Below are 27492 nucleotides of genomic sequence, written 5' to 3'. Positions count from 1 at the left end.
TCCAGAGACTTATGAGCCTCTGTGGAACTATTTACACATTCCTAAAACTGAGGAACCGATTTCCGCAATTACAATTCAAAATGCTCATTGTGAGCGGCCCCCACCCCAGCCCCCGGCAGCACACACACACACCTGTCTAGTCACAGGAGGTCTGATCTGTGCATGGCAGTGTTATTGTTTTGATGATTATGTTTGTTTTAGCCTTTTTTTATCTCCTTTTGGAATCTACTATTGTTTATATATTGTTATATTTGCTTTTAGTAAAATCTTATAGCACTCATTTTTTTTTACTGGCTGAACATCAGCTTCCTTCTTGATAAAGAATGAGAATATTTGACCTTTAACTTCTAAATCTTCCCTCCCTTCGTCCCTCCACCAGTTTAGAAGGGTTGTAATACAAACTTTCTCGTAAAAGCACACAACAATATGATGCCTCTTTAAAGATGAAAAGGGGATGTGATATTCTCCTGTAATTTGGAGCTTAGAACCTGATACTTTATTTATGTCTCATTACATCTTGGATTTCATATCCAAAATTAATTGGTTAATTAATTAATCTCTTACAGATTACTCATAGAATGCAAGCTGTAAACATTTATTGTCAATTTAGAGTTAATAGAAGGTAAGGAAGTAGAAAGTCAGTGAAACAAACCAACACACAGACAAACTCTTTCAGATATTTTGGCCAATAAAAAGACAGTAGGAAAGAGCTATAACTGGAACACCTGCAGTGCAAGGACAAATGCAGAATTTATTTTGTCTGCAGGGAACATGTGGCTCTGCTCAGTAATGCAAACGTGATCATGCTAATAAGAATTGTTTCAACTTCTTATATATATAAAATTATCCTACTGATAACTACTTCCATGTCTTCCTGTAGAGCCACAGGAAAAAAATGAGGAAATACTAGTTTTGATTATGAACTGGGGAAAAATATAATATTATGAATATTGTAAAAATTATCTCAAATTCTTTATAATGCTCAGCTTCCCAGGCTTCCTATTACTTGTTTTTCCTAACAAATAGTTTGTAGGTAGGAACAATGTGTTTACAAATTCAAAAAGTTTTTTTTTCTCATAGTCTTATTGATTTGACTACAACTGTAAAATAATAAAATAAAATAAATTTAGACCAATGTCCTAAATAGAACAGCTAAACATATTTTTTCTCATATTTTCTACATATAAAGGTGAAATATCAGGATATGCAAAATATGATATATGGTAATTTTATCATTTTGTACAATCTTATCTTCAAACTACATCATATCATATTCACTTAGAAATTTTAAGAATAAAATTTGAGGATTTGCTACTTCTCAGCAAACAAGGAAAATAAAATTCATTAAGTACCAAGCATAGTGTTGTCATTAATGTACTTTATCTCAATTCTCTGGCAGTAATTATATGATACGAATGTTATTACCCTCATTTTACAGATGAGGAAAGATGCTGAGAAAGTTTAATTTGATAAGTAACAGAGCAAGGATTCAAAATCAGGTCTATTGACATTTTCCACTAAACTAGTTTTTCCACAATTAGATTCTGAGGAGTTGGTGCTGTGCCAATAAAAGAGTTTGTGAGTCAAACAGATTTTGGAAACTTTGCAAATTATAGTCCCTCCCTGAAGATTTAGTATGCACAGCATGTTGGAGTCATACACTAAAGAAATCTGTCTCATGTTGTTTAATCCATTTTCTGCCTATTTATTTTAATAATTAATACATAATATTCAATTATATTTATAACATAATTATTATAACTTAATACTTATAATAATAAATATCTACTTAACCATTAAACCCTTTTTTCCATAAAAACATGACCTGAGAAAGTAATGTTGTACAGAAAATTCTATATATAGCTGCCTTACTATGTCCTGGATACTTTATATCTGTTATCTCATTTAATTCTCTGAGCACCCCTATTAAGTGGATGTTATTGCCTCTCTTATATAAACGTAGGAAAAGGCCCGACCTGAATTATCCAGGTTCATTGCCATTAAGTGGCAAAGCCAAGGCAGGAATTTAGGCCTTCATACTATGTATAAATGTTATGCTATCTTCCATTCTGTTTCACACTCTTTGCTAACCCTTGTTCAAGTATTCCTGAATAAACCACTTTTGAACCCATTGCTTTAAAAAGTTAGATAGCAACCTATTGCTGAAGATATTTGCCTAAGTTGAAAAGAAGACTCTTGTCTGTGAAGCAGGCAAAATCCTTAGTTTCAGTAAAATCTGTCTTCAGTTAGTTTTCAAATATGGTACTCTAATATATTTTTAAACTGAAGCTTTAAGAGATTTCCTTTGATTTGACCACTAGTATAAATATGAGTAAACCAGTGGGGTGTTTGAATGTTTAGTGTGTCCTCAGCAAATGTATATTCCCTTCCCGATTTATTGTATTTTAATGTGAGCTGAAATAGACTTGGGACTTTCATAATCAGCAATTAAATTTGTAGAAACATTATTAAATTGTCAAAAAATTAATTGATTAACTGGATCTAATTTGCCCTTGGTGTAGTACAGACCATCCAGAATCCCTCAGAGATTTTAAAATAATTCAAAGTTGGGCTTTTTCTGCCATTTTTCTGCCAAATCAAATTTCATATTCTAGTTTGCATCTATTGCCCATCTCATTGGATTTCCAGTGATAAATTTTATCTGTAGTTGGATTTGGATTCAGAGGCTAGTAAATGGGAGGGATTTCCTCCACTGCAGTCACTTGGTCTTTGGGTCTGGCCTTTCCTGACTGCAGCCCGGTCCCAAGACCAGCTTTCTCCCTGCCATGCTGGTCAGCTCTTGCTTATTGCTAGAATGTTAACTCTCTCAGTCAAGTTTTAATTCCCAAATTACATAAATTATTTGGTTAGTACATTTAGCTATGAGTTGTTTACTTCCACAGAAGCAGGTATAATATTAAATGAGGGATTAAAGAGTAAATTTAAATATTGATTAACTCATAGAGTTTTGTTAGCAGATATTTTTCAAATTAAGACAATTAAATTATAATTTTGAGTCTTTATCTTAATTATAAAGGCTGATGTCTATGATTCCATATTTTAATAATTCTTATTCTAACTTCAAATAATTACTGTGGTTATTCTGGGAAAAAACAAAAGAGCTGTCTTTGTTTGTAGTTTTATAGGTCTCCTACTTTTTCTATATCCTGGTAGAATTCGCTTCGTATATATTTTTCTGTTTCCTGCATGTTTGTGCTGCCACATTCCAGACATTTTGTTAGGCACTATGAAACATTACCACCGAAGATGACTTGATTAGAGAACGGTTCTCACTGGAATATTTACAAAGAAGAGTCCTAACAGTGAGTCCCAGTTACAAACTAATCCTGAATCCCTGACCTACTAAAAATGACAAATTTAAATTTTAATAAAACACTAACATTTCTTCTTGACAGTAATTATGCACAGAGAAACATTAAATTAACGATATCTAAAAATAACTTTAATTATAAAACTTATGAATTCTAGAATATTTCTCTAACTGAAATCTAACTACTCAAATATCAGAATTCTAGTTGTCTTGTCATTTATTTGTTGTTTTACCTGTTGATTTTAATTATGATCATTAATTTTATATTATTTTATTTTTGGAAAATTTTAATATGTGAAGCTCAATTCTGCCTGCACATACCAAAACCAAGTCAGTGACTAGACAGGACTTCCCCCTTCATCATGAATGCTTTCACTCAAGAGTATTGACATTTACTGATGAAATATTTGTTAGGTAAGAGCATTTGGAAGTCATGCCTTCCACTTCCCCTCGTCTAGTGTTGTGAACCAAAATAGTTGAGTTGTAACTTTTTTCTCCTCCGATGTCCTTCATTTTGTTTTGGTGTGGCATCTGTTCTTGGTAACAAAGTTTTAGGCATTTTTGTTTTAGTGCTTTCTGTATCCAGTTTTTTCATAAGTAGGTGTGATCTAGTCTCGTTTTTGTCAGTCTGAGACCCTTTTAAAAAATTATGCAAACCAATTCAAGCATAATCTTTGTTTAGTTTCATTTTCTAAACAAAATTTTGCACTGCCATCCTGTCAGCTCTCTCACACCCTTATGAACTGAATCACAGTGATTCTGCATTTTATGTAAAGGGGACATTATTTTATGCTTTACTCTCTAACATGGTCTTCCTCTCTTTGTTTTCTTTGTCTTTCTCTTCTACCACTGGATGCAATGCACTGGCACTAGTGAACTGCAGCCCTCCCTTGACAGGGCTAGGAGTGCTAGTACCAACTGCTTGAGACCAGATACTAGTTTGCATTCACCAGAACGAGAAAGGTATAAAATAAAGACTTTCTTAATTTCCTGTCATCTGTACTAGTGATTTTTTTCAATCACTTTGTTTCGTTTCATGTGAGTCTCACAGGTTTGTTCATTCATGTTCACTTTGCTAACGGTCTCCATCTCCCCCCCCCCCTTATTATACACATCTATGGAGGGAGATATGTGTATATGGGTAAGCCCAAGGCTGCACATACACATATCTCCGTGAATGTTGTTGCAAATGGTGTGATATAATTTGTAACTGCTTCTGGCTTCTGCTTCTCCCCTTCTGTTGCTGTTTGGTGGTTTTATTTACACATGACTCAGGAGCCTTCAGTATGCTGATAACGTTATAAGGTCCAGGGAGTTATCGGAAGGGGGGAGGATCACTTTCCTATTAGTTCCGATGATAAATATATTGATGGGTTTTACATCAATCTTCCACAAACTTAAAATAAGAATTCTGTTTTGGTAGAAAACTTCCCTTGTGAATTTATATTCATTATTTAGTCAAGGTACTGTGATAGAGATCATGTTTCCCAGTAAGTTATATTTTGACAACAAAAAGAGGGTATGTTTATCTTAGATTTTCTGATGCCTTACAAAAATAAATGCACATTATATACACACACACACATAATTCTGCTTAACACTTTTAACTGATTGATTATTAAATAATTCTGATTTTACTTCAAATGTATTCAAAGTTTTTGTATTGCAATATCTCCTAATTCTGAGGAGCTAATTTTTTCATTATAGTGCAACTTGCTATCCCAGTAAACTTGGTTATAATTGATAGTCTTGGATGTAATTGTTATTTCTTTTCAATTAGAAGTCACTCACTGTTAAAATCTTTAAAAAAAAAAAAAAAGAAGTCACTCACTGGAATTTGTTTACCACCTCTTTATAAATCCTGAAGAAAAACATTTAGCGGTGCTAATGTGTAACCCACTTCTCCTCTTCTTCAGAGGCTGCTTTAAACTTTTTTTTAGCAATCTTTCTAGTTTGAATCTATTTATCTATTTATTTATGGGATTTTTATTTATGGATTACTGTTTATGGGATTATTATTTCTGGACTTAAATAATAGGTACGGGTATACACATCCATTTTTAACTGTCTGCATATGATTCTACTGAATAAATTACTTTTTTATTTAGTATTCTTTTGTATTTGTATATTTTGTAATAGAAAACAGTGGAATCGAACTTATGTTACATTTTTTTATATTTGTAATAGAAATTTTAGTTGAAATGGCTATAGGCTCTTCTAAAATCACAGTTGAAATTGTTTTTTTCTCTTTTGTTATGTATTATCCGCCCCAAGAAAAAAAGTAAATACAAGAGTAGCAAGAAAAATCTTTTTATATGTTTTACTTATTTTTATTTCTTTATATGTTTCTTGTTGGTATTAAAACAGAATAGAATTGCTCAAGTCAGTAGAATATTCTGACTATAACAAGACCCTAACATTTTTAGTATCATTTATATAAGGTGCTAATAGAAATATAATGCAAGCCACATGTATAATTTTTAATTTTCTGGTTGCCATATTAAAAAGCTGAAATTAATTTTAATAATTTAACCCAGTATATAGATGAAATATAATTTTGACATACAGTCAGTTAAAAACTATAGATACTCCTTTTTTTGTATTCCTAATAGCCACTTGTGGCTTGTGGCTACCATATTGGACACCACAGGTTTATTCTTATGCTAAAACCTATCTAGTATGTGTTCCCTTGTTACACTAAAGCCATAGAGTTCACAAATCTATGTGTTGGTGAGTTTAACCTCTCAGATAATACTCTTAAAATAGATCAGCCTATAGACAGTCTGGCCACAATTATTGTGTTGGTCATAGTGAAGTCTCAGTGAGTGTACTTACTTTTCATAGAAGAAAAATATCACTGAAACCTATATTTATTCACTCTATATATTGAATAAAAAGAAATTTTCCATTAAAAAATGAAAGGGGACAGAGGGGGCAGAAATTGGTATTATCAGTGGTCTTTCATTTATTGCAGTCAACTTTGTTTCCAAGAAGAAAATAAAATGAGATAAGTTTTCATCAAGAAAGTTACACGAGTTGCAGATTCTTATTGGTTTGGAGGATAATGACCTCAAATGCCCTTTTGTGCATACTTTGAAGCAGAACATCACAGTATCAACAGTGGTGACTTTGCTCTCTTTGGAAAATGCACCTAAAGTCCCTAGGCAGAATGTGCAGAGAGTACGGAGAGGGAGGCTTAGAGGCTCTTCCAGGTTGCTTAATTTCTCTGATTGACCAGAGAGCTTCTTATGTGAATGCCTAATTTATACATAGTAGATAAAATTTTAGAGAAAAGTTTTTAAACATAATTTCATATTCTTAAGATAGTAATGTGTTTCCACAGCCTCATGAACTATAAAAGTTAAATAATTTGCTGATTCTGAACCTTCTGATGAACATTTATATGCTCTTATACCAACTCAATGCCCTTTTTTGAAGTATCTTCACTAACTTTTAAAACAGATGAAGTTTTGTGTCAATGCAAAGGATGAAATTGTCAAAGCAGACTCAGTATCCAACACCATAGTTCAATAATGATTCAAAGATAAAGAAGCATCAGGCACAGATGACATATTCTTTTCTTCAAGGAGTCCCAAACCACAAGATCCAATAATCTCTTATTAGGGTGGTTTGGCACAGGTTAAATCATGGTTGGAGAAGCACTGTTTGCAAAGGAAGCTATTTCCATTTTTGAATGCCTTCATTATATATTCTGTTGATTACACAAATAACAAAAATAAGTATGGATTAGCCCATTGCTCCATCTAGTCATGCTTCATAAATCAAGAAATTTGGGGTTTATTTGCAATAAAAGTTCTAGAAAGACTAATTATTTCCTACTCAAGATGTCTAATAGAGGCTCTCCTTTATGTTTTCACTCGCAAATACCACTGAATGTTCACGAGGACGTCTGTCAAGGCTGATCCACTTTTCCTCCCTTTTTATTCAGTTCTGCTTCAGGTCATTCATTCCCGCCCCGCGCCCCCTCCCCCCCCAGTTCCCTGTTTGGGAAGGAGTAAGTTACAGGCCTGCCATTCACCTTTTCATTCCCAGGTTTTAAAACAAATTATTACTTAAATGTTCAGAAACATTTATTTTTATTTTTTTTTTTTTAAAGATTTTATTTATTTATTTGAGAGAGAGAATGAGATAGAGAGAGAGAGCATGAGAGGGGGAGGGTCAGAGGGAGAAGCAGGCTCCCCGCCGAGCAGGGAGACCGACGTGGGACTCGATCCCAGGACTCCAGGACCATGACCCGAGCCGAAGGCAGTCGCTTAACCAACTGAGCCAGCCAGGCGCCCAGAAACATTTATTTTTAGAGCCACTGGAGAAGAGTTACTTTTCTTGGATGTTTTATCTTCTTCTTTGACCTTTCATAGAAATCATAGCCTTATTGAAGGTTCATAAAAGGGTAGTCTATACTCACAGCCTCGTTCTTACCTCCTCGTAAATTCTGAAGTTTGACTTCCGCTCCTTACCATGGCTCTACCACTGTGCCGAAATTCCTCTCTGAACTACATTGGCTCCCTAATTATCCAGCGGCGTCTTGAAACATTTTGCCTTAACCACCCTGTCACTTGAAACTCTCCTCTATTTGGTACCATCTACAAATTTTCTAATGACTCAGGACACAGTCTCCTCTTGCAGGCCTTTCTTCCTATCCCACCCCACAAAGATAGGTATTTTTCCTAGTTCCATCTTCAGTTTCCCTTTGCCCCACCCATTCTACCCCTGAAATTGTATTTCTATCAAAAATTTCCATTCTAATACATGAAGGCAATGCTCCAATGTAATTGACCAGGCCAGAACTTTTCCTTGAGCACTAGGTCTGAATTTCTAAATGATAGCCATTTGTGTACATCAAAATGTCTGAATTAAATTCATTATCTCCCCTTACATCCTTTTATAGCAAAATACTTTCTTTTCCTAAATGTTGCTTTTATTAGATGGCTTTGACATATAACCAGGGACATTATCTGGAAACATTTTTCCTACTCTTTTGAGAATCTCCCAAGCAGATCCCTTACCTTGATTATATTGAATTATGTTATAGCCCTTCCCTTGTTACTCTTGCCCCCTAAATTATTTCATAAGCTTTATTAATAGTTTTGATTCCTTTTTGTCTCAAGTTTTCTTTCCATTAAAATTAAAATACCATCTTTCCTTGGTGTCTGCTTAAAAATTTTAACTGATTCTTCAAAAATGCAGGTCAGATAACCATAGCTTTTATAAAACCTTTTTATGTTACCCACCCCCCAATACCTTTTGCCAGTCAGAATTACTCACTTTTCTGGGCCCACAAAATATTATATATTTTTATTAAAACATTATATTTTACTTAATAGTGTGTTTTTCTGCTATATTTTATTCCTGGAGGATAGGGATCATATCTTATTTGTCCTTGCTATCTCTTGTGATAGCATTATTATTTTTTACTTAATAAATGGTCAATTTTAGATTTGGGGGGCTTAAAAAATACTCCCTATTTTCTATTCCTAAATTTCAGTCTAATTGTGAGCTAGACCCAGGAACTAGAAGATGGGAGATCTAATTATCACCATAAATACAATGGACAAGTTTAGAAGCTGTGACTTTAGGTCTACAGGCTTTGCTAATAATTCACCCCAGAATCAGTCAGATTCACTGAATCACAAGACAGGTTCAGTCCCAGGCCTCACATCTTACAACGCTATGTCCCATATCATCTGCTGTTTACAGGTAGCTTGATTTGGAAGGGGTAATCCAGAAAGGACTGAGTCACCTGTGCCTGGTCGTTCAACACAGTCACTGATCTTATAAGCCAGTCCTCCTGGGGCGCCTGGGTGGCTCAGTTGTTGAGCATCAGGCTCGGGTCATGATCCCGGGGTCCTGGGATCGAGCCCCACGTGGGGCTCCCTGCTCAGCGAGGAGCCTGCTTCTCCCTTTGCCTCTGCCTCTCCCCCTGCTTGTGCACGTTCTCTCTCTCTCTAATAAATAAATGAAGTCTTTAAAATAAAAATAATAAGCCAGTCCTCCTATCCTGGGGTAGAATGAGGCAAAGGGTAGAAAGAGACCAGGAGCATTGCTTGAATGAATTTCCCTCTGTATGGAAACATGAGGACTAAAGGAAAGGAGGTACCTACCTAAAACTTAACAAATGTAAATTGAATTAAAAGAAAGAAACTTTGTTTCAAAGTGTAAGTATCTATATTAATTTTACTTTAAAACAATATTGGGAATTTTTTTCTTTTTTACTTATTAATTTATTTTTTTGTTTCAAGTTTTTATTTAAATTCCAGTTAGTTCACATACAGTGTAATATTAGTTTCAGAAGTAGAATTTAGTGATTCACCACTTACATATAACACCCAGTCCTCATCACAAGTGCCCTCCTTAATGCCCATCACCCATTTTTTAAAGGACTAAAATGAATAGTGGGATTAGACAATAAAAATACATACTATATGATCAGTTGTCTCTTTTGTTCAGATTTAGTTTCTAATAGAGTAGTTCACAAATATTTCTTACTTGTGCTATTTATGGAGTGAATGGTTTACATTTCCATATAATTTCTCTTTTAGAAAATTGAACTGCTTAGCCATGTTCTGCCAAGAGATATGCACCATTGAAAGGTGCACATAAGCAAGTGTAAATATTAATTGCACACTTAAACACACATACATTTGTTTTACAGTGTATCAGTGCTGGGGGAAAAGACATGACATAAGAACCATTTAATTGCTTACCAAGACCTGTCAGTTCTAATTCCTTTATATCTCATCAGTGGATCCCCTCACCACTGTTAATCTCTTCATTAACGTTCTCATTACTTCTCACCTGTAATAACTTATTATCTACTTGGACATCCACAAATATATATTAATTACTTTTTCTGTAACTGTCAAAACTAAACAAAAAAAAAAAACCACTGTAGTTCCTTATGCAGGGAGCTCAAAGCCTGTTAATTCAACCCTTTAACCATCAGAGTGACCTTTCTTCTTCTGCTGTGATCAGAGAAAGGGATGGGCTCTGAACAAAGAGAGGATCTTAATTAATGAGTATGAGATACCTGATATTGAAATACTAATAGTGTAACTAACCAGAAATTTCTAGGCAGGGTATTTGGGAAAGAGAAATCAAGAAGGAGCTGGTTCAACTTCATGATTAATGACTCCAACATAGCCTGCCATGCTAGCTTCCAAGATGAGAATGGAAGCTGAACCCTGTGTGTTTGGCTCAATAACAAGGGGATAAAAAGTCCAACGTTGGCCTTTTCTTCTGTGTCATAGGAGAGAAGGACGTTGCACATAATTTAAAAGCATATAAAATGTACTAGTATATTAGAAACTCCCAAATGTGTTATATTCAAACTTAAGTAATATCTCGTCTTTGGACAAAAATTGAGTGTAAATTGATCTTGCTCACATATTAAATATATGAGGGAAAAGCAAATGGATTTCTTATATTGGTACCGTATATCAGCATATTAAGAAGGACTTTGAGTATACAGATAATACATGTATTATGCTACGTATTTCATCAAAAGTTACTTTTTAATAACTTGCATTCACAGTTGCCTGTTCCCAAATGTACACCTTTCCCTTTCGTAGTTTTCACTGCATGTTTCATAACTACAGCATTTTACTTTTTACTTTACTTTTTTGTTTAAATAAACACAAGGACTGGAATTTTGCCTCAAGAAGCAAGGTTATTCATGATCCTGTCAAATTAACATGACTTACTACTTTACAAAAAAACACATTAACTGTATTTTTGTGTTTTCACATACTGTAAACACTTCCAACACCATCAGTTTTAACATGACTGAGCACACGTTAATGTAGAAGATCCTGTGGTTGTGATTGTTTTCGATTATTTTAGAAATATTTTTTCTTTATTGTCCCTGCGTAACAAAAGCCAGTAAAGTGAAATACATTTTAAAGCATTCAGATTGGACTGACCAGCTATTTAAATAATCTAAAATTATTAGGTAACTTAAAAATTAATGCAAAGTATTTTTAATTTCACAAACTGTAACACATAGAAGAGTACATGTCACACAGTTTTCTCCCCAAATTCTGCTTTTGATACCTTTGTCTCTTCACAGCTTCCTTAAGCCCTTCTTGAATCAAGGCAAGTTTGTCTTTCTAAGGCTGACTGATGAAGCACAGACTTCCAAGGCGCTTTCAGAATTGAGTACCTGCTGATCTCAGATAGCCTGGTCACATGTTGACAGCCCTTTGCTGCGTTTTGTCCAAATAATAAATCCAGTCGGCTAAGTGAAACGGCAAAGAAGATGGCTTTTGTTTTTTTTGAAACATTAGGACTAGTCTGGATAATTATAAACTCTTATAGCTATATGAGTTCTTAGAGACCATTCAGTTATCCCTTGTTGCATACAAGGAAGCCAATATCCAAAGGAATTACCTGTTCAAAGTGTTCATATCTAAGATATAAAAATTTCCAAATCTGGCCTGTTCAGTCCTTTATTGCCTCTTTTCAGTTTTCAACTAGGTGTTTGTAATTTGTGGTTATACACAGAATCTCAAGATAGTCTAACAAAAGAATGAACTAAGATTCAAACTTTCATTTAATTGTTAATCACAAAAAAAAGTATTATTGTAAACACAGAAATAGAAAACAACTGTGTTTCTGCTTTGTATTAAATTCACACACCTCATCTTTGCCACTTTATCCAGTAATTCCGATGCCTAGTATCAAATAAGCATTGGTAACTTCTTAAACCTATTTTATTCAAACATAAGCCAAGTTCTTAAGGATGCATCTTTTTAACTTAAAGTTGTGTGTGTGTGTGTGTGTAGATATGTATACACACACAAGCACATTTTAAAGGAACAAAATTACACACAATAGATTTCAAACATCTTCCCAAGTAAATTGTTTCTCTATTCACTTACTGGGGGACAAGATTTATTTTCTTACAAAATTATAATTTATCTGCCCAAGGCTTATCAAAATCAAGAGTAAATTATGGAGTAAAGAATTTACACTTTGCCTTTTTGGGGTGCTTTTCCAGTTCTATTGTTCCATATATTCTTTTATTTTAGGAGTTACTAAATGTCCTGTTTTTTCCTGTCTTGTTCATTGGGCAAACAGGGGTAGATGGTCCCCCTCCCTAGATAGGAGACGACCTCCTAGCCCCAGGATTCAAATCCAGCATGCATCTCCGGAGAATGACAGGTACTAGCCAACTCCTCCTCACAGACAAGTGGCTTCAACAGGCTGATAGGCCACCAAGTGAAGGAAAACCAAGAGAAATGTTGGTTACTATGTGCTTCTTTTCAGGAGCCAGAACCAGATATGTTGTGATTCCATCACTAAATGCATCCCACCTCTAATAAAGCACCTCAGCGTGTTACTGAAATGAGGGTGGCACATGCAGATGGCATAGTTTATAAACACAGTAAAGTCAGATCCAGTGGAAAAGTTCTGTTTTAAATGAGCATTTGTTTCAGTGTTTTGATTTTCTAGAAACATATTTAAATATTGCTTTTGTTTAAACATGAATAAATAAAAATTTTCAGGTGTTTTAAAATATATTAAAATCTGTCACGGAAGCCTTTTCTTTGTTATATTGGTTGATGGTTTAATCTCAGTTGTCTTGTTTGTTTTTGTTTTACTACATAAACTTGTTAATAATGAAGTTTAGGTTTGGAGGAACATTAAAAATGTCTGATTGGAAGTAAAATAATGGTTCTTATATATTGTGTGAATATGGTGTCTTTAAACCAAATATTGTTGAGGGCTAGTGTCAGTCTACAAGGTAGGTCTTTAAAAATAGCATCAGTCCTTTGAACGTGCCTCATGCTGACAGTGTCAGAAATGCTGTGTTATCCTTCTCACAGGCATAGCTAACCCAGTTCTCCTGTTTTACCATGCTTCTTATATATAGTCGTTTGCTTTAAATATCTTTTTCTGACTGGTCATAAAAAGTTACCGGATGTTTGGGGTGCTTCTCTTCTAGTTTAAGCAGAGATTCAGTCAGCATATTGGTAATATTGATTAAGTAGAGAAGTATAGTTGGTAGCTCAGAAACAGAACAACTAGTAAAACATTTACAAAATGTTCCTTTTGTTCATTTCCAATATGTGTGGATATAGACAGCAGAGTAATTGCACTCTTAGTTAAGAGTGATATAATTTTTTTTTTTTTTTTGGTATCTGTAAATAGTCAAGATAACTTCAGGATTTCAATTTGGAAGAAAAACTAAGCCTTGTCACTCAGAGAAAATTAAGTCATTTTACCGATGTTGGAAAAGGCCACAAGCTAGTAATTTATGAAGACTTTAAGAATATTTTATCAGTTTTAATCTTTAAGAAATTTACCTTTTAAGATGACTTGCTTATTTGAAATTTAAAACTAATTCCTTCTGGTTTCTGGGATAGAATTTGGGAGAGTAGAACAATTAGTAGTAAAATCTCCAATCTAAAAATTATTCTAAATTTAAAGTATTTTCAGGGCGCCTGGGTGGCTCAGTCGTTAAGCGTCTGCCTTCGGCTCAGGTCATGATCCCAGGGTCCTGGGATCGAGTCCCACATCGGACTCCCCGCTCTGCAGGAAGCCTGCTTCTCCCTCTCCCACTCCCCCTGCTTGTGTTCCTGCTCTCGCTATGTCTCTCTCTGTCAAATAAATAAAATCTTAAAAAAAATAATAAATAAAAAAAATAAATTTAAAGTATTTTCAAATCAGAATATGAAGTAATCATATAAATTAAATAAAAACATGCATCCACATTGCTACTCATTCATCCACAAATATTTATTGTGCCCTGTGATATGCATTCTTATTATGGCTGGAGACACCACATTGTTTAAGAAAAGCAAGGTTCTGGCCATCAAGGAACTTAGAATTTCCTTTTATAAAACACAATTCTAGAAAGCCTTTGAGTTTATTGCAAACAAATGAGTCAGTGAATTTCATCTCATGGAATGACTATTTGAGTACAAGACAATTAAATATAATGGTCTTTAAAATGAATATATGTGTAATATATCAGGACACAAATTAAGCAAAATGGAAGTCCAAATAATGATTTCAGTTTTTATATACACAAGATGGAAATTAGTTGAAAATTAGTTGTCATTTAATGACATATGAATTAATTATGTTATTTGATTTAGTAGATTGTATATATAACTTTATGGGTAAATTTTAGGAGCAGAAATGGTCATTTCAGATAAGATCACTAAGGAAACTTTTACTAATACATAATTCTGAATAAACATTTATTATGACTTATTTGTAAATAAGATCTATGTTCAACCAAAAGACATATATTTTAAATGGCTTGATACTATGATTTATTACTATAGGGAACAGAAAGTTATTTACAATAAACTTTTACTAAAATATAGGAATAATATGTGCCCATAAATATGATAGAGAAATAGCTAAATCAACAGATGCTAAATTCATAGGTAACCATGTCAGCCACTTGGCAAAACTTAACACTTGCATTTTACCTCTTATCAGCTTTATCTAATTATTCATCAGTTTCTACCAATTTCCAAATGAAGGGAAGATAGTGGAGATAGCGAATGCTCATGATGATTTGGGCATCATTTGAATTTTGCCCTAGTACTTGGAAAATATTCTAAAATCAGTGACAGTATATATAATCAGCCTTTGGATGTCTTGAATCAAGGTCATATTTGATTATTTTGAAAATAACAGCAATACAAAAAATTTTGCTTAAGACAGTTCTCCAGTAAGTTGGAAAGCATTTAGTTGCCCCCTTATTTCTTACAGCATGAAAATACATGTGGTTACGTGTGCACATGCACACACACACACAATTTTTAACATACCATTTCCCACAATTTAATTTCAGTTTCAAACAATCTTGATGTCATCTCAAGTTGTATTTGATTTAATTGAAATTAACATGGAAGCAGGTTTTTCTAGATCTAGAAAGATTTCCTAGAAGTTGTAGAATATTTAAAACAAACAATAATGAGGAAAAAAATACATAAATTTAGAACCCCAGGGAATGAGTCCGACTTCAAAATTGTTGGGAAAATTTCCCTGCAGTTTTATTACTAAAAGTGTGAAGACATTTTAAAACATAATCATTCCAAAACCAAAATACCTCTGTAAATGGCATTATTTTAATATGTAAAAAGTAACTTTTATGAATCTGTGTATACATAATTGTTTTTGAATTTAATAAAATTTGCATCTTCTTGTGGCTTCAAATTAATCAAAATTTTTGTGTTCAAGTTAGAAAAAATGTCTTTTAATATATCCCTGAAGCATCAAGGTTCTGAGTTTAGTGCTCACAAGTTGAAGCAATCATTTTTAATGTGAAAGGCTAGTATAAATAATCATAATTGTTGTTATCTAAATCTACTTTAAACTATTCTTGGCATAAATTCTTTTTCAGGAAAATGCAGTATTTCTTATTTGGTAATTTTTGAGATGTATCTTAACACTTCATTAGCTAGAAGTTACAAACTCCAATGTGTGATTGAGAATATTTTTGCATCATTATACATGACATCTTTAAGGTGTGTGACTTAAAAAAAATACTAAAAATATTTGATGAAAATAACCCTATTTTCCAGGACTTTACATTATTGGCAACAAGTAAATTATTGGAACAAGTAAAACATCGCACTGTGTTAAAGATTTATCCCTGAGTGACTAAAGTAGGTCGTATTTCTTTTGTAAATGATCATGTTTGTATAGTTTCCCACACTTGTTGCTTAGTAGCAGCTACTTGCCTATTAGAATCTCTGACCAAAAGTGTCAAGTGATTTCCTTTGATTCAAACTGAATGAATATTCTTTCTCCGTTAAAAATATTTCTGGAATAAAGAGGTCACCTACTTTTTTACTTTCAGAGTTCATGGCAATTGCCAGAGTGATGCACAGTTAACGTAGAACATTTATAAATTCAGTATGTTACTTACCATTTTTATTTGCTTGATAGCATCTTTTGTTGTCTGTGCTTTTCAAAAATGTTCTTTATTTGAATGAGTGAAATATACTCATCCACTAAAATACTTAAGTCTGTTTAATGGCTATAGTCAGATACATAAATATCAATGCTGTACAAAAGGGTACATGCATCATAATTGCATGTAGCCATCTTCACTGCATATGAACATTTCTTACTTAGGTAGATTCTATTCAAATATAATGTTTTCTTCCTAAACTTATGAAGAGACAAGATGATAGAGATTTGCATTCCACATTAAGCTGTCTAGGTAGTTAGCCAGCATATATACAGATATTTTCTTATATGAATATCAGTGTTAATTCTAATTAAATTAAAACGTGGTAGATTTTTGTTACATTTTCCTCACAACAGAACATACTGTATTTTCATTTTATTATAAAGTATCCTTAAATAAGGGCGCCTGGATGCTGCAGTTAAGCGTCTGACTCTTGGTTCAGTTTGTGATCTCAGGATCGTGAAATGGAGCCCCACGTTGGGCTCCCCGCCCCAGCACCCGAGTGTGCTTAAGACTCTCTCCCTCTCTTGGCTCCTCCCCCTCCACACGTGCGCTGTCTCTGTCTCTCAAATAAAAAAATAAATCTTTAAAATAAAATAGCTTAAGTAATACTACTATTTTATTAACATATTAATTTTAGACTTTAATAGAATTGTAATACCTTCAGAAAAGCTGTATTTACCAGTGTCTTCAGGGAATTGCTCCAATTGAATTTAGTTACTGAAGAGGAAAGGAAATTAGCACAGAAATAGATTTTAACAATTACCTCTCTTCATTAGTACATTTTATGAATCTTCACATTTAAATTAATAGAGAGAACAATAACTAAAAATGGAGCTTCAAAAAAATAGATTTAATTAAGAACACTCCCACTTCTCTGATTATTACTCTTGCTTTGATTTAATAATAAAATAATTGTTATACCTCCATTTGAATGTAGCTTTATAACTTTTAAAGAATTCCATTTGTGCCCTGTGAACTAAGGATCATAAGGCCAAAACCATACAACTATTAAGTTGTGAAGTGAAGAGAAAGCTCAGTATTTCTGATTCGTGCATGTCTAGACCAAAGAAACATTCTTTATGAACAATAAAATGATAAAGATTTTTAATAGAACAAAACATGTTAAAACCCAAAATAAGTAAGACATAACGGAAACACTATAATTCTGTTTTGTTCACTTCTCTCTAGGGGTCCCTCCAATAAACGTCAAATCATTCAAGTCACTGGATGGCAGAATGGGCAGAGAACCTAAAGACATGAGGACATGATGGTGGTGTCCTCACCAACTAATTAAGGCCCCTATTACCTTGGATAAGCCACTTAAACCTTATGGGAGTCTGTTTCCTCATCTGTAAATTTAGGTAGTTGTAGGTGGGCTGGCTGATTTCTCGTGTCCCTTTAAGAATAAAATTGTGTCTGTGCTGCCTTGTTGCAACATGATAAGCATATATTGGGCTAATAATGACTGACACTTCATGATGCAAAAGGCAATAACCAAATGCCATTTTTTAATTTATGATATTTGATATTTTACTGAAGCCCGGAAAACAGTGAAAAATGCTATTTCTAAATTTACTTGATGTAAAGTGAATTTTATAACCCTAGTTAGTTTTTCACTTATTGTAATTTTTTAAACGCTCAAATTACACGATAATACTCAAAATAATTACTTTTTTAACCATGCATTTAATAAGTACTTATGAGCGGCTACCGTGTGCTAGGAGTTGATGTTACAGTGATAACTCAGACAGACGCCATTCCTGGTCACAAGGAACTTAGAGTAATGTAAGGTAGAATGTAGTTCATTTCACTATGATCCATTTTATGATCATATGATCAATAGTTTCAATAGTATAGTAGTGCATAAATATAGGTTGATTGTTCTAATCTTTCCTATTTCACATACCACAAGCTTCTATTCTAAGAAACAGCTATATTTAAAATGTATATTCATAGCTATAACTTAGGATTTGGAGTGGAAAAGACATTAGAATTTTCTGTTCTGTATTCTTGCTTTACACTGAATTATTACAATTGAGTGTATTTAATTTTAACTCAATTTGAAGATCCTTTTAAGTGGTGAAAAAGTATTTTAAAGACCTATCCTTTGTAGAAATCTTTAGGTGAATCTTCAGTAAAAGCAAGTTTCTATAGCATTTGTAGAGAAAAAAAGAGGTCATTCTTAACAAGAGGGTTAAAAACAGAAATAAAAATTTAGGTGTATGAACTTCTGCATGAATTATTGTCATCCAGTTATGGAGCACTGACTGAGCTTGGCGCTGCTATAGATGAATAAAAGCCTTTACCTTTAAGAAACAAACATGTGTTATTATCCATTTAAATAATACTTTCATAACACTTACCGCCAGCTAGTTCTGAGTGATGCCAAAACCACTACAAACCCTTGTTCTCAGTAATGTCACAAAAACTATAACACAAATACTGAGCGATACTGAAATAGAATTGGCAAACTTGTGATGGGGTATTATTCTCTCCACTTCACAGGTCAGAACAAAAAACCCAAAACCGAGGCACAGAGTGGTTAAGTAACTTGACTAAAATCACCCCGCTAGACAGAAACAGGTGGTTAAACCCAGACAGGCTGAGTCCACAGTCCATGCTTTGAACTATTGTGCTCCAGCATCTAGAATTTCTGCTTCCGATGCCAGTGTTCACCGCTGTTGAGATTGTGGAGTTTTCTTTCACCTCATGGTTTCAACTGTAATGACTCTGTGAATTCAAAGTAAATTATTGATTCTCTCTAAGCCTCAATCTTTTTGTTTTTATAAGGCATAAAAAAGTAGTACCCACCTCCCGAGATTGGTGAGATTAGATGAGTTAGTGCAGGTAAAGCGATCCTGCAAGCGCACAGCAAGCTCTCAGTGAATGTCAGCTACTGTTGGGATTGGCATCATCTTTGTCATCACCCTCATTATGGATTCTTGTGATAATCAGTCTAGCATATGAGTGTATTATATTGGAGGGATGAGAAGAGGAGAGAGGGTTGAAAGTTTTACAGAGGTAAAATCTCAATTGAATCTAGAAAGATTAATAGAAATTAGTAGGGATAGAAACAAAAGCATACAAGTTCTACAAGATGTCCATAAACCCTTTCGTTGTGCAGTCCTAGAAAGTTTGTACAAGAGTCTACAGGACTCTACATGTCTGTCACCACCCCCCCTCCCCCATCACCAAACTTGTCATCTGACTCTTCCCTCTCAGCACTTCCCTTTCCGGTCTCCTTACTCTGCTTGAACATACCAGGCACACACCTGCCTTAGGGCCTCTGCACTTGCTGTTTCATTTTCCTGAGATACATTTTCCATGAGATGCATAGGTGGCCGACTCCCTCCTCACCTGATGTCGCCTATTCGGTGAATCCTTCCCTGATCACCCTACTGAAAATGGCAATCTGCGTCTGCCCCCAAACCCCACCCTCACACACATTTCTGATCCTCCTGGACTGGTGTACTTTTTGTTGTTGCTAGCATATTTCACCTTCGATTATACTATATAATTTACCTGTTGAGGGCTTTTTGTTGTTGCTGTGTATTGTTCATCTCCTACAGATAAAATGTTAATTGCTTAAAGGCAGAAATCTTTTTTTTCCCCACAGACATACGCCAAGCACCTAGAACAGTCTGGCATATATGTGTATATATATACATGTTCAACGAATATTTGTTGAATGAATAAATGAGTGAAAACCTTTATGACAGGGAGTTTCATGAATTGGCCTAAAACTCTGCTCTCGTTCTGCTGAATATGAGAAAAGGAACATTTGTCCTCCCAGTCTCTGAGCCCTCTTGGGACAAAGCATCAATTTCCCATAATGGTGTATTGTTATTTTGAGCTCAGATGCCTAGTGGGCCTCCAGCAACTCCTCCTGCTATGCATATGCCTTCCTTCCGTTTGCTTTAGGAGCTCTCCCGTCGATTTCAGGCATGTGCAATGTACTTCTCTACTCTTCGACACACTACAGTGCCCTCTCCTCATCACAGGATCAACAAAGTAAATAAGAATATCAGAGATATTCCTTTAATATGAGACACTGTCTCTTAGTACTTTCCAAGGCCTACCCCATAGTTCATAGTTTCTTCCCTTCTTGAGCAAAGGTGCAACCCCAAGGGCATACATCAGAACTGACTCCATCCCTTCTCTCTGCTGACAGTACATGAGAGAAACAGGTTAGGAGCCAGACATACTTTCTTATCCCAGCTCTGCTTCTTACTGACGGGGTGCCTTGTCCAGAGCCTGTTTCCTCATCTTTGAAATAAAGGTGATAACCTGAAAGGATTGTCATGAAAGTTAGTAAGTCAGTGCCTCCCTCAGTACCTGGCCTAGAATTACCCTTCAATATATCCTCTTTTCCAACAATTCAAGGAAAGTGGTAAGCGAGAGATGTTCCTCTCCTCTGCGTCAACCCTTTTTACGTCCCTCAGAAGTGAGACGTCATGGTAACAGAAGGCCCAAGGACACATAGCTGAAACCCTGAATTGGAAGGGCAACAAGGGTGAACCCAGTTTTTGGCAATAGCAAAAGAGCTGGGGGAGACAGGAGCAGCCCCAGAAGTCTGTATACCCTGTGAAGGTGGGCTTCATACCTTGACGTGTATTTCTAGTGGGCCTGACAGCAGGGCTTGGCATGTAGGAGACACTTTGATTATCTGGCGTTAGGAGGGAATGACAGACAGTTGTCTCTTTGTTGTTGGAAGGAAGGGATATCAGGAAAGAAAAATAAGCATAAATTGTAAAGAATCAACCATTGAGAGAAAAATATACAATTATCAAGGTTAAAATGCATGTTACTTTCGATGGTTTCAATGGGATATTTTAAAATAAGTTTTAGTTTCTTGACCACAGTATTTTATATTTATTTCAAATATATAGTAGGCGAGACACATTTTAAGTCAGATAAGAATATGTAAGCTGCTGCTTAGGCAGGTAAGCTCTCCATATAAACATTTCTTTGGCAAAACACATTTCAAGTTCCACATGTTCAGTATATATATGTATATGCTCTGGAACATAGAGTAAATTGAGAACTTTATTCTTTGATTTGTGATCTGTAATTAGCTTTTTAAAATTCTCCATGGTTACAAAAGCACGTTTATAATAACCTTGGAAATAATTTTAATACTTGATTTAAAATGATTATGTGAAGCATATTTCACTGTGGTATTTTTCTTCTCCTCATATTTTGTGGGGGAAGAATAACAAACGACAAATCCTTGCAGCACCCTCTTTCAACTTGTAAACACAGAGGGCTCTTGCCCCCTTTGTAGTCTTTCAGCACCTGAACCACTGCTGTCATCACATCCATCCTCACTACATTGCTGCCCTGGACTTGTTTACTCATTAGCAGAGGCAAAGTTGCTCAGCAGGGGTCCATACTAAATCATTCCTGCAGACAAACCTGTCTAGATGAAGGGAGTCCTAGCTTCTTGTGTCTCCTGTTGGGCAACTTGTGTCTTCCACCCAGCACCACTTCTGATTTTTATTTATTATCATTTGTTTTTATTTTAAAAAACTGAATGACAAAACCATCTAAGTAAGATAGTTGTCATTGCTCATGTCTATTGCTTTTATCATTGTGTGATATTACTGTAGCTTTATTCCTCATATATTTTGTATTTCTTTAACATTTCATTCCACAGGCACTCCAGAAAGTCTGAGAGATCTAGCATCCAAAAACAGACTAGGAAAGGCACTGCCTCTGATGCAGAAAGGTAGGCTTGGTGTTGTGCTGTGTGGCCATCTTCTATTTCAGCTGATAAATTCAGGGGTGCCTTAACTCTCATTTTACATGATCAGTTTTTAAACACAACCTGTGATGTTTAAAGACATTCATGTAAATAGATCTCCTATATAGGAATAACCTCAAGAAACGAGAGAAGGGTAATTTGAAGGTGGCCCTTAAATCGTAGGGTTTAAGGAAAATCTCGTATATTTCTCTTAGTGATCACGCTGATCACTAAAGAGGACCAAATCTGTGCTAGGACATTAATGTTTTGTTTCTGAGATTATTTGTTATCAATGAATATAATACTTGAAATATGCAATTATTTTGAGTGTTATTTATCTGTACGACGTCATCTTTTAAATCTCTTTTCTGCAAATAGATCTAAGATTCTACTTGTATGTAAAAGATATTTGTTGAGTTAATGTAAAAATTAAAGGAATTACTGACCTTTCTTTGCAATTCATCCAGCTTTACAATTTTTTAAATATTTTTAGGTGTAAGATATTAACACTTTGTTTTACATAGTTGTAAAAAACACTTAATGTCCCATTAACATATTATTCATTCATCCAAAAAAGCATTGAGAACATGCAGGGGGACACAAATGTAAATAAAAGAATTCATTGAAGTCTTATAGCTATTACTATAAAGGTATGCACAAGATACAGTGAAAACATGGGGAAAAGAGTGGAGTGCAGAAAGGAGATACCTCATAAAAGGTGTCACCTGAGCGAAATCCAGATACATAAAAGTAGATGTGAAGAAAATACTCCATGAGAAAGAAAAAAATATGAGAAAACACTGAGGCTTAAAAGCTGGAGAAATCCCTAGATATTATGTTACACATGACCTTGTGGACTATTTAACAAAATTTCAGCTTCTGTTTTATACATCCATGAGCCATTCATGGGCTTGAGACATGAGAAGCTGATGATTGGCTTTGAGTTCCAAAATTATAGATAGCTATAACATTTTGTAAGGTGGATTGAAAGATCGAAGGGCAGATGCAAGACACCACTAGGCTGTCGCAATAGCCTTGATTGAGATAAACTCTGGACAGTTCAATAATTCATTTAAAAGATATGTGCCAAGCTATGTGCTAAGTTCAAGGAATAAAATAGTGAACAACAAAAGAGGAAAGCTTCCCAGGAGATATTACTTCTGAATTGAGATCAGAAAAATAAGTAGCTATTAATTACATGAATGGGTGTGGATAAAGAGAAGATAAAACTTATTCCTAGCTAATATCTATGGAGATATTGACTGTTTAGGGAATCTAATTTACAATAGAACGAGGATTTAGAGAATTCAGAAAGTGTTGAATAGAAATTCAGTTTTACAAAGGAGCTAGGCTTTGAGAAGGGAAATGAAGAACAAAGTTCTGGTACTTCAGATAGATAGATAGATAGCCTGTAATGTATTGATTATGTTTCCACTTACATATTCTTTAACATCAGCTCAGTTAACTGCAGTTTCTTTACTAGCATTATAAATGATTTAAGTTCCTTAGACAAGTTTTTAATCATCAACCACCATTCACATGCCCCTCTGCCTCAAAGACAGACATAATTTCAATTACTTTGACATGATTGAAAATTTTCCTCAAAGTCTTACTCTTTTTATTCCATTCAGGCTTTAATTCATTTAACAGTTACTAGTTGAGTGACTACCATGTGAGGTTTTATTTAGGATATATCAAAGAACAAGTCTTTTTGACAATAAGATACTGTTTTTATAAAGTGCTAGATGATTCTAGAATCAACTGACGGTGCTTAACTACAAATGAGTAATATTTGGGCATTTCCTCTACAGCGCTGAAACTTGTCTGTAGATAAACACAAATCCTCCATCCCTCCAAAATGAATAGCAAGAATTTGATTGATTTCCAGTCTCAAATGTTTGCTGCTTAAGGACCATATTCATATTACTCATGCTTTATTTACTTTGCTAATAGGTTTTAATGTCGAAAACACAAACCTTGTAAGTGTGTAGATTTGTTTGATTATAGTTAAAGCTCTCCATTGATTTGTATTAGAGTGTAAATTATATGCCTGGTTTTTAAGTGAATTGTTGAATAACTAGTTATAAAAGAAGAATTGGCCTGGATTTTCTAGGCTTATGTTAGCTCTCCTTTCTTTAGAAGATACCTTGAGTTGACATCTAACTACAGGTGAATTGAGGTTACAGTATGAATGCTTTGGACACGGATTCAAGGTCTTTGGGAAGTTAACAACATACTCAAAGGTTTCATACCACACAGTCACCCCTTGGCTTCTGGCAAAATTTGCTATTTAATGGTTATCATTTTGAAGGCCCTTTGTTGGCCTTAACAAATTTGGCCTTATGGGGAATAGTGTTGTAAGAAAATATTTTGAAAGATATGGTGACCAGGTACAGGCAGAAGACAAGCAGAACTCATGTCCAAGTTCTGTGCCTAGCATTCAAAGCAGTGCTTTTCATCCTCTCGGGGAGCTCCTTGGTAAAATTCTGACTCTTCATGCTCATATGAATTCAGCTATATGACCTGCTAACACCATTTCTCCTTTATACTCTAGTGACTTTTCTTTTTGTGGAACCTATAATCCGCAACCTATCTAGGGGATGTTTTGTCAGGACTAGTATTTAGAATTAACCAATTCTGAAAGGAAAGCTTCCCAACAGACATGCCTTTTATGTTGTGCTGGTGCTATTGGAAAGAGAATGTGTGGGCCCGTAATGGCCATTACAAGAGGAACCATTTTGAACAGTTGACCTTAAATACCACATGCATGTCCATCTTTTAACAAGCCATTAAAAAAAAAGAATTATATTTTTAAGCTGCATTAGAAGAAATTTACTATTGCAGCAATAGATATGTCTGACTAACAACCTCAGATTTTGGTGAGAAATGTGTTTTACTTAAGTTCAAGTCAAAACACTAGTCTTAGGTGAAGAGAGTGGGCATAGATTAGACTCAGTAGTAAATACTTAGATACATATTTGGAGATGGTGAACTAGCTTCAGGCATGCTTAGGTTTGAATTAGAATTTTGCTCTAGAAGCCTTATTTTTTGTTTAAAAAATTATGGGCTATTTATAGATCTATAAAATGGAATAGGTATTCATTAAATACCATTTCCCATACATTTTATACCTACAAACTCTCAGGAGACAATTCTGTTAAATCTTGTCCAACAGTTTGATATATGGATATATATTTAGATTTTGTTTAAAAGATTAACAATATATGCAAGGATTTGCCATTTTTCCTTCTTGTGATATGGAAACAAATCCTGTCTCAATGGGCAGCACAGGGAGCAATTGTTGGTGCTCAGTAGATCTGTGTGGATCCTGCCTTTACCACACGTTAGCTCTTTGTCTTTTTACAAGTCACTCTATGATCCTGTTTTTCTGTCTATAAAATATGAATAATGATACTTCTCAGACTTGTAAGAATATCAAAAAAAGGACATACATGTGTATGTATGTGTACACACATGTCCATATATGCACAGACATTCAGTGCCTGGCTCCATATTGATGCTCAGTAAAGAATAGTTGTTCCTGTCGTTTTACTTATCCTCCATGCACTCCCTGTTCCATTCTGTAAATATGGTTGTTCCTCATCTCTTCCATCCTTGCATCCTTATGTTCTTAGCACATCCCATTCCATTGGAACATCAAGGCTCGACGGCCTGGATTCTCAACATTTCACTCCTGTACCTCAGAATTTCTTGACTGATTCGCCTTTTCTCTAGTCTGAAATGAACTGCACTTGGTTCCGTTATCTCTCTTCTCCAAAACCTGGCTCTTTTCAAAGTTCCGCATTTTCACTCTCCTCAGTTTTCCCTCCTGTAATTCAGACGTACTGCTACCCTCCTCTCTCTTCCTCAGGCAGAGTGGTTTTTGATGCCGCCCCTTTGGTCTGTGCTTTCATACTTGTAGTTCGGCTGGCAGCAGGGACTGTTTTGTATTGAGGGACTTTTAGTTCATGTCAAAGAAAAAACAGATCTAGTGCTAAATAGTGCACCTTCAGCACTATACAAGTTGTTCTCAGACCCTGCAAGCCTGTAGCTTTGGAGATGGGAACACTAAGTCATGGAGTCTCGATCTGTATAATACTCACCTAGAAAGCCATTTATTTGTCTCCAAAATTGCTTTTTATATCTTTAGCATTCAGTTTGGTGCCATATAAGGTCTACCTAAATTACTCATATTTCAAGTCACATTTAAGTAGTCCTTTTAGTGCTTATGAATTGTATTAAGGAATGAAGTAAGATTTTAGTGAAATTGAAATAAAATTTCTCAGTGCTAGGGTGAAAACCATTATTCACTTTTTAGACCACACTAAGAAAGTCTATTTTGAACAAGGATGGCTTGAAGTTTATTCTCATACTAATGGCTTTTAAAGAGTAATAGATAAAAACTCTTCCTTTACCAATGGAAAGGACTTGATCATGCAGTCCTTCCCATATAAATTAATTCTATAGAGTTGTTTTGTGAAAAGTCAATTGAGAATGAATGAACAGTCTTAGTATGTATTGTTAGTTCTTTTTTCTTTTAACTTGGAAATTGAGACAACAGTCCAGGTTTCGGGATTTGCATTAGGGCCTGATAAAGCATTAATCCATAGGTCAAGAAGATAAAAATGCACATTTGTTAAAGTTCTAAGTTGTACTTTTTTCCCATTTTATTGTTCTGAAATAGAGGAGATTCCCTGAATTAAAATAATTATAGCTGTGAAAATCATTTTATTTAAAAGAAAAATTATCAGTCTGAATACAAGTTGAATAAAATACTCAATAATTAATGTACTTCTGGTGATCAATATGTATTCTTTACTCTCACACTTCAAATCACTTGATAAGTGGGTTTACAGCATTGTTTCAAAAAGGATGAAGTATTACTTCTTTGCTTCTGTCACTGTAAAAAATAATCCATACTGGGTATTTTAAACATTCATTTTATTTAAAATATATACTGAAATGATAAAAAAAAAGGCAAAAGCATGTATCTGTTTTAAGATACATATCAGTTTTTAATTCTTAATCCTTAATTCATAAATTCGCTTCATAATAATTTTTAACCCTGTATTATGGTAACTGTCAATATATGGACAAATATCTTTTCAGACTTTTTTTTATCTTCGAAGATATGTTATTATCCATACATCAGCCATTTGTATTTAGTCAGTTCAGTAATGAAACATACTCCATCCTGTTGTATCATTTTAATTTGTTGGTCTGCTTAAATGAACCTCAGAAGACATCTTCCTTTTACAGCCTACTTGGAATAAACTTCCTATTGCTGATTAAAATTATGAACATTGTAAAAATATACACAGAGTCCTACAGAGCACTATTTCTTCTTGAAGGCAAGTGCTTGAAGTATCGCTGTATTTGTTATTGTAATCATATTTATTCATTCAATCAAGGTATCTGTATTGAGTTCTTGCTCTCTGTACAGCTGTATTCTAGGCACTA

At 34.5% G+C, this 27492-nt stretch overlaps 1 protein-coding gene across 1 annotated transcript in view; it reads left to right on the top strand.

The window, feature by feature from the left end:
* RIMS1 (regulating synaptic membrane exocytosis 1) overlaps positions 1 to 27492 on the top strand; it is a 490811-nt gene that overhangs the window by 347759 nt on the left and 115560 nt on the right. Inside the window, exon 19 of the mRNA XM_021693604.1 lies at positions 4205 to 4294. Coding sequence (XP_021549279.1) covers positions 4205 to 4294 — 90 coding nt within the window. The remainder of the gene's footprint in view (positions 1 to 4204; positions 4295 to 27492) is intronic.

Source organism: Neomonachus schauinslandi, chromosome 8 (assembly GCF_002201575.2).
Source record: "Neomonachus schauinslandi chromosome 8, ASM220157v2, whole genome shotgun sequence".
In the NCBI taxonomy this organism is placed as follows: Eukaryota; Metazoa; Chordata; class Mammalia; order Carnivora; family Phocidae; genus Neomonachus; species Neomonachus schauinslandi.
This window is presented reverse-complemented; position numbering and strand designations above follow the sequence as displayed.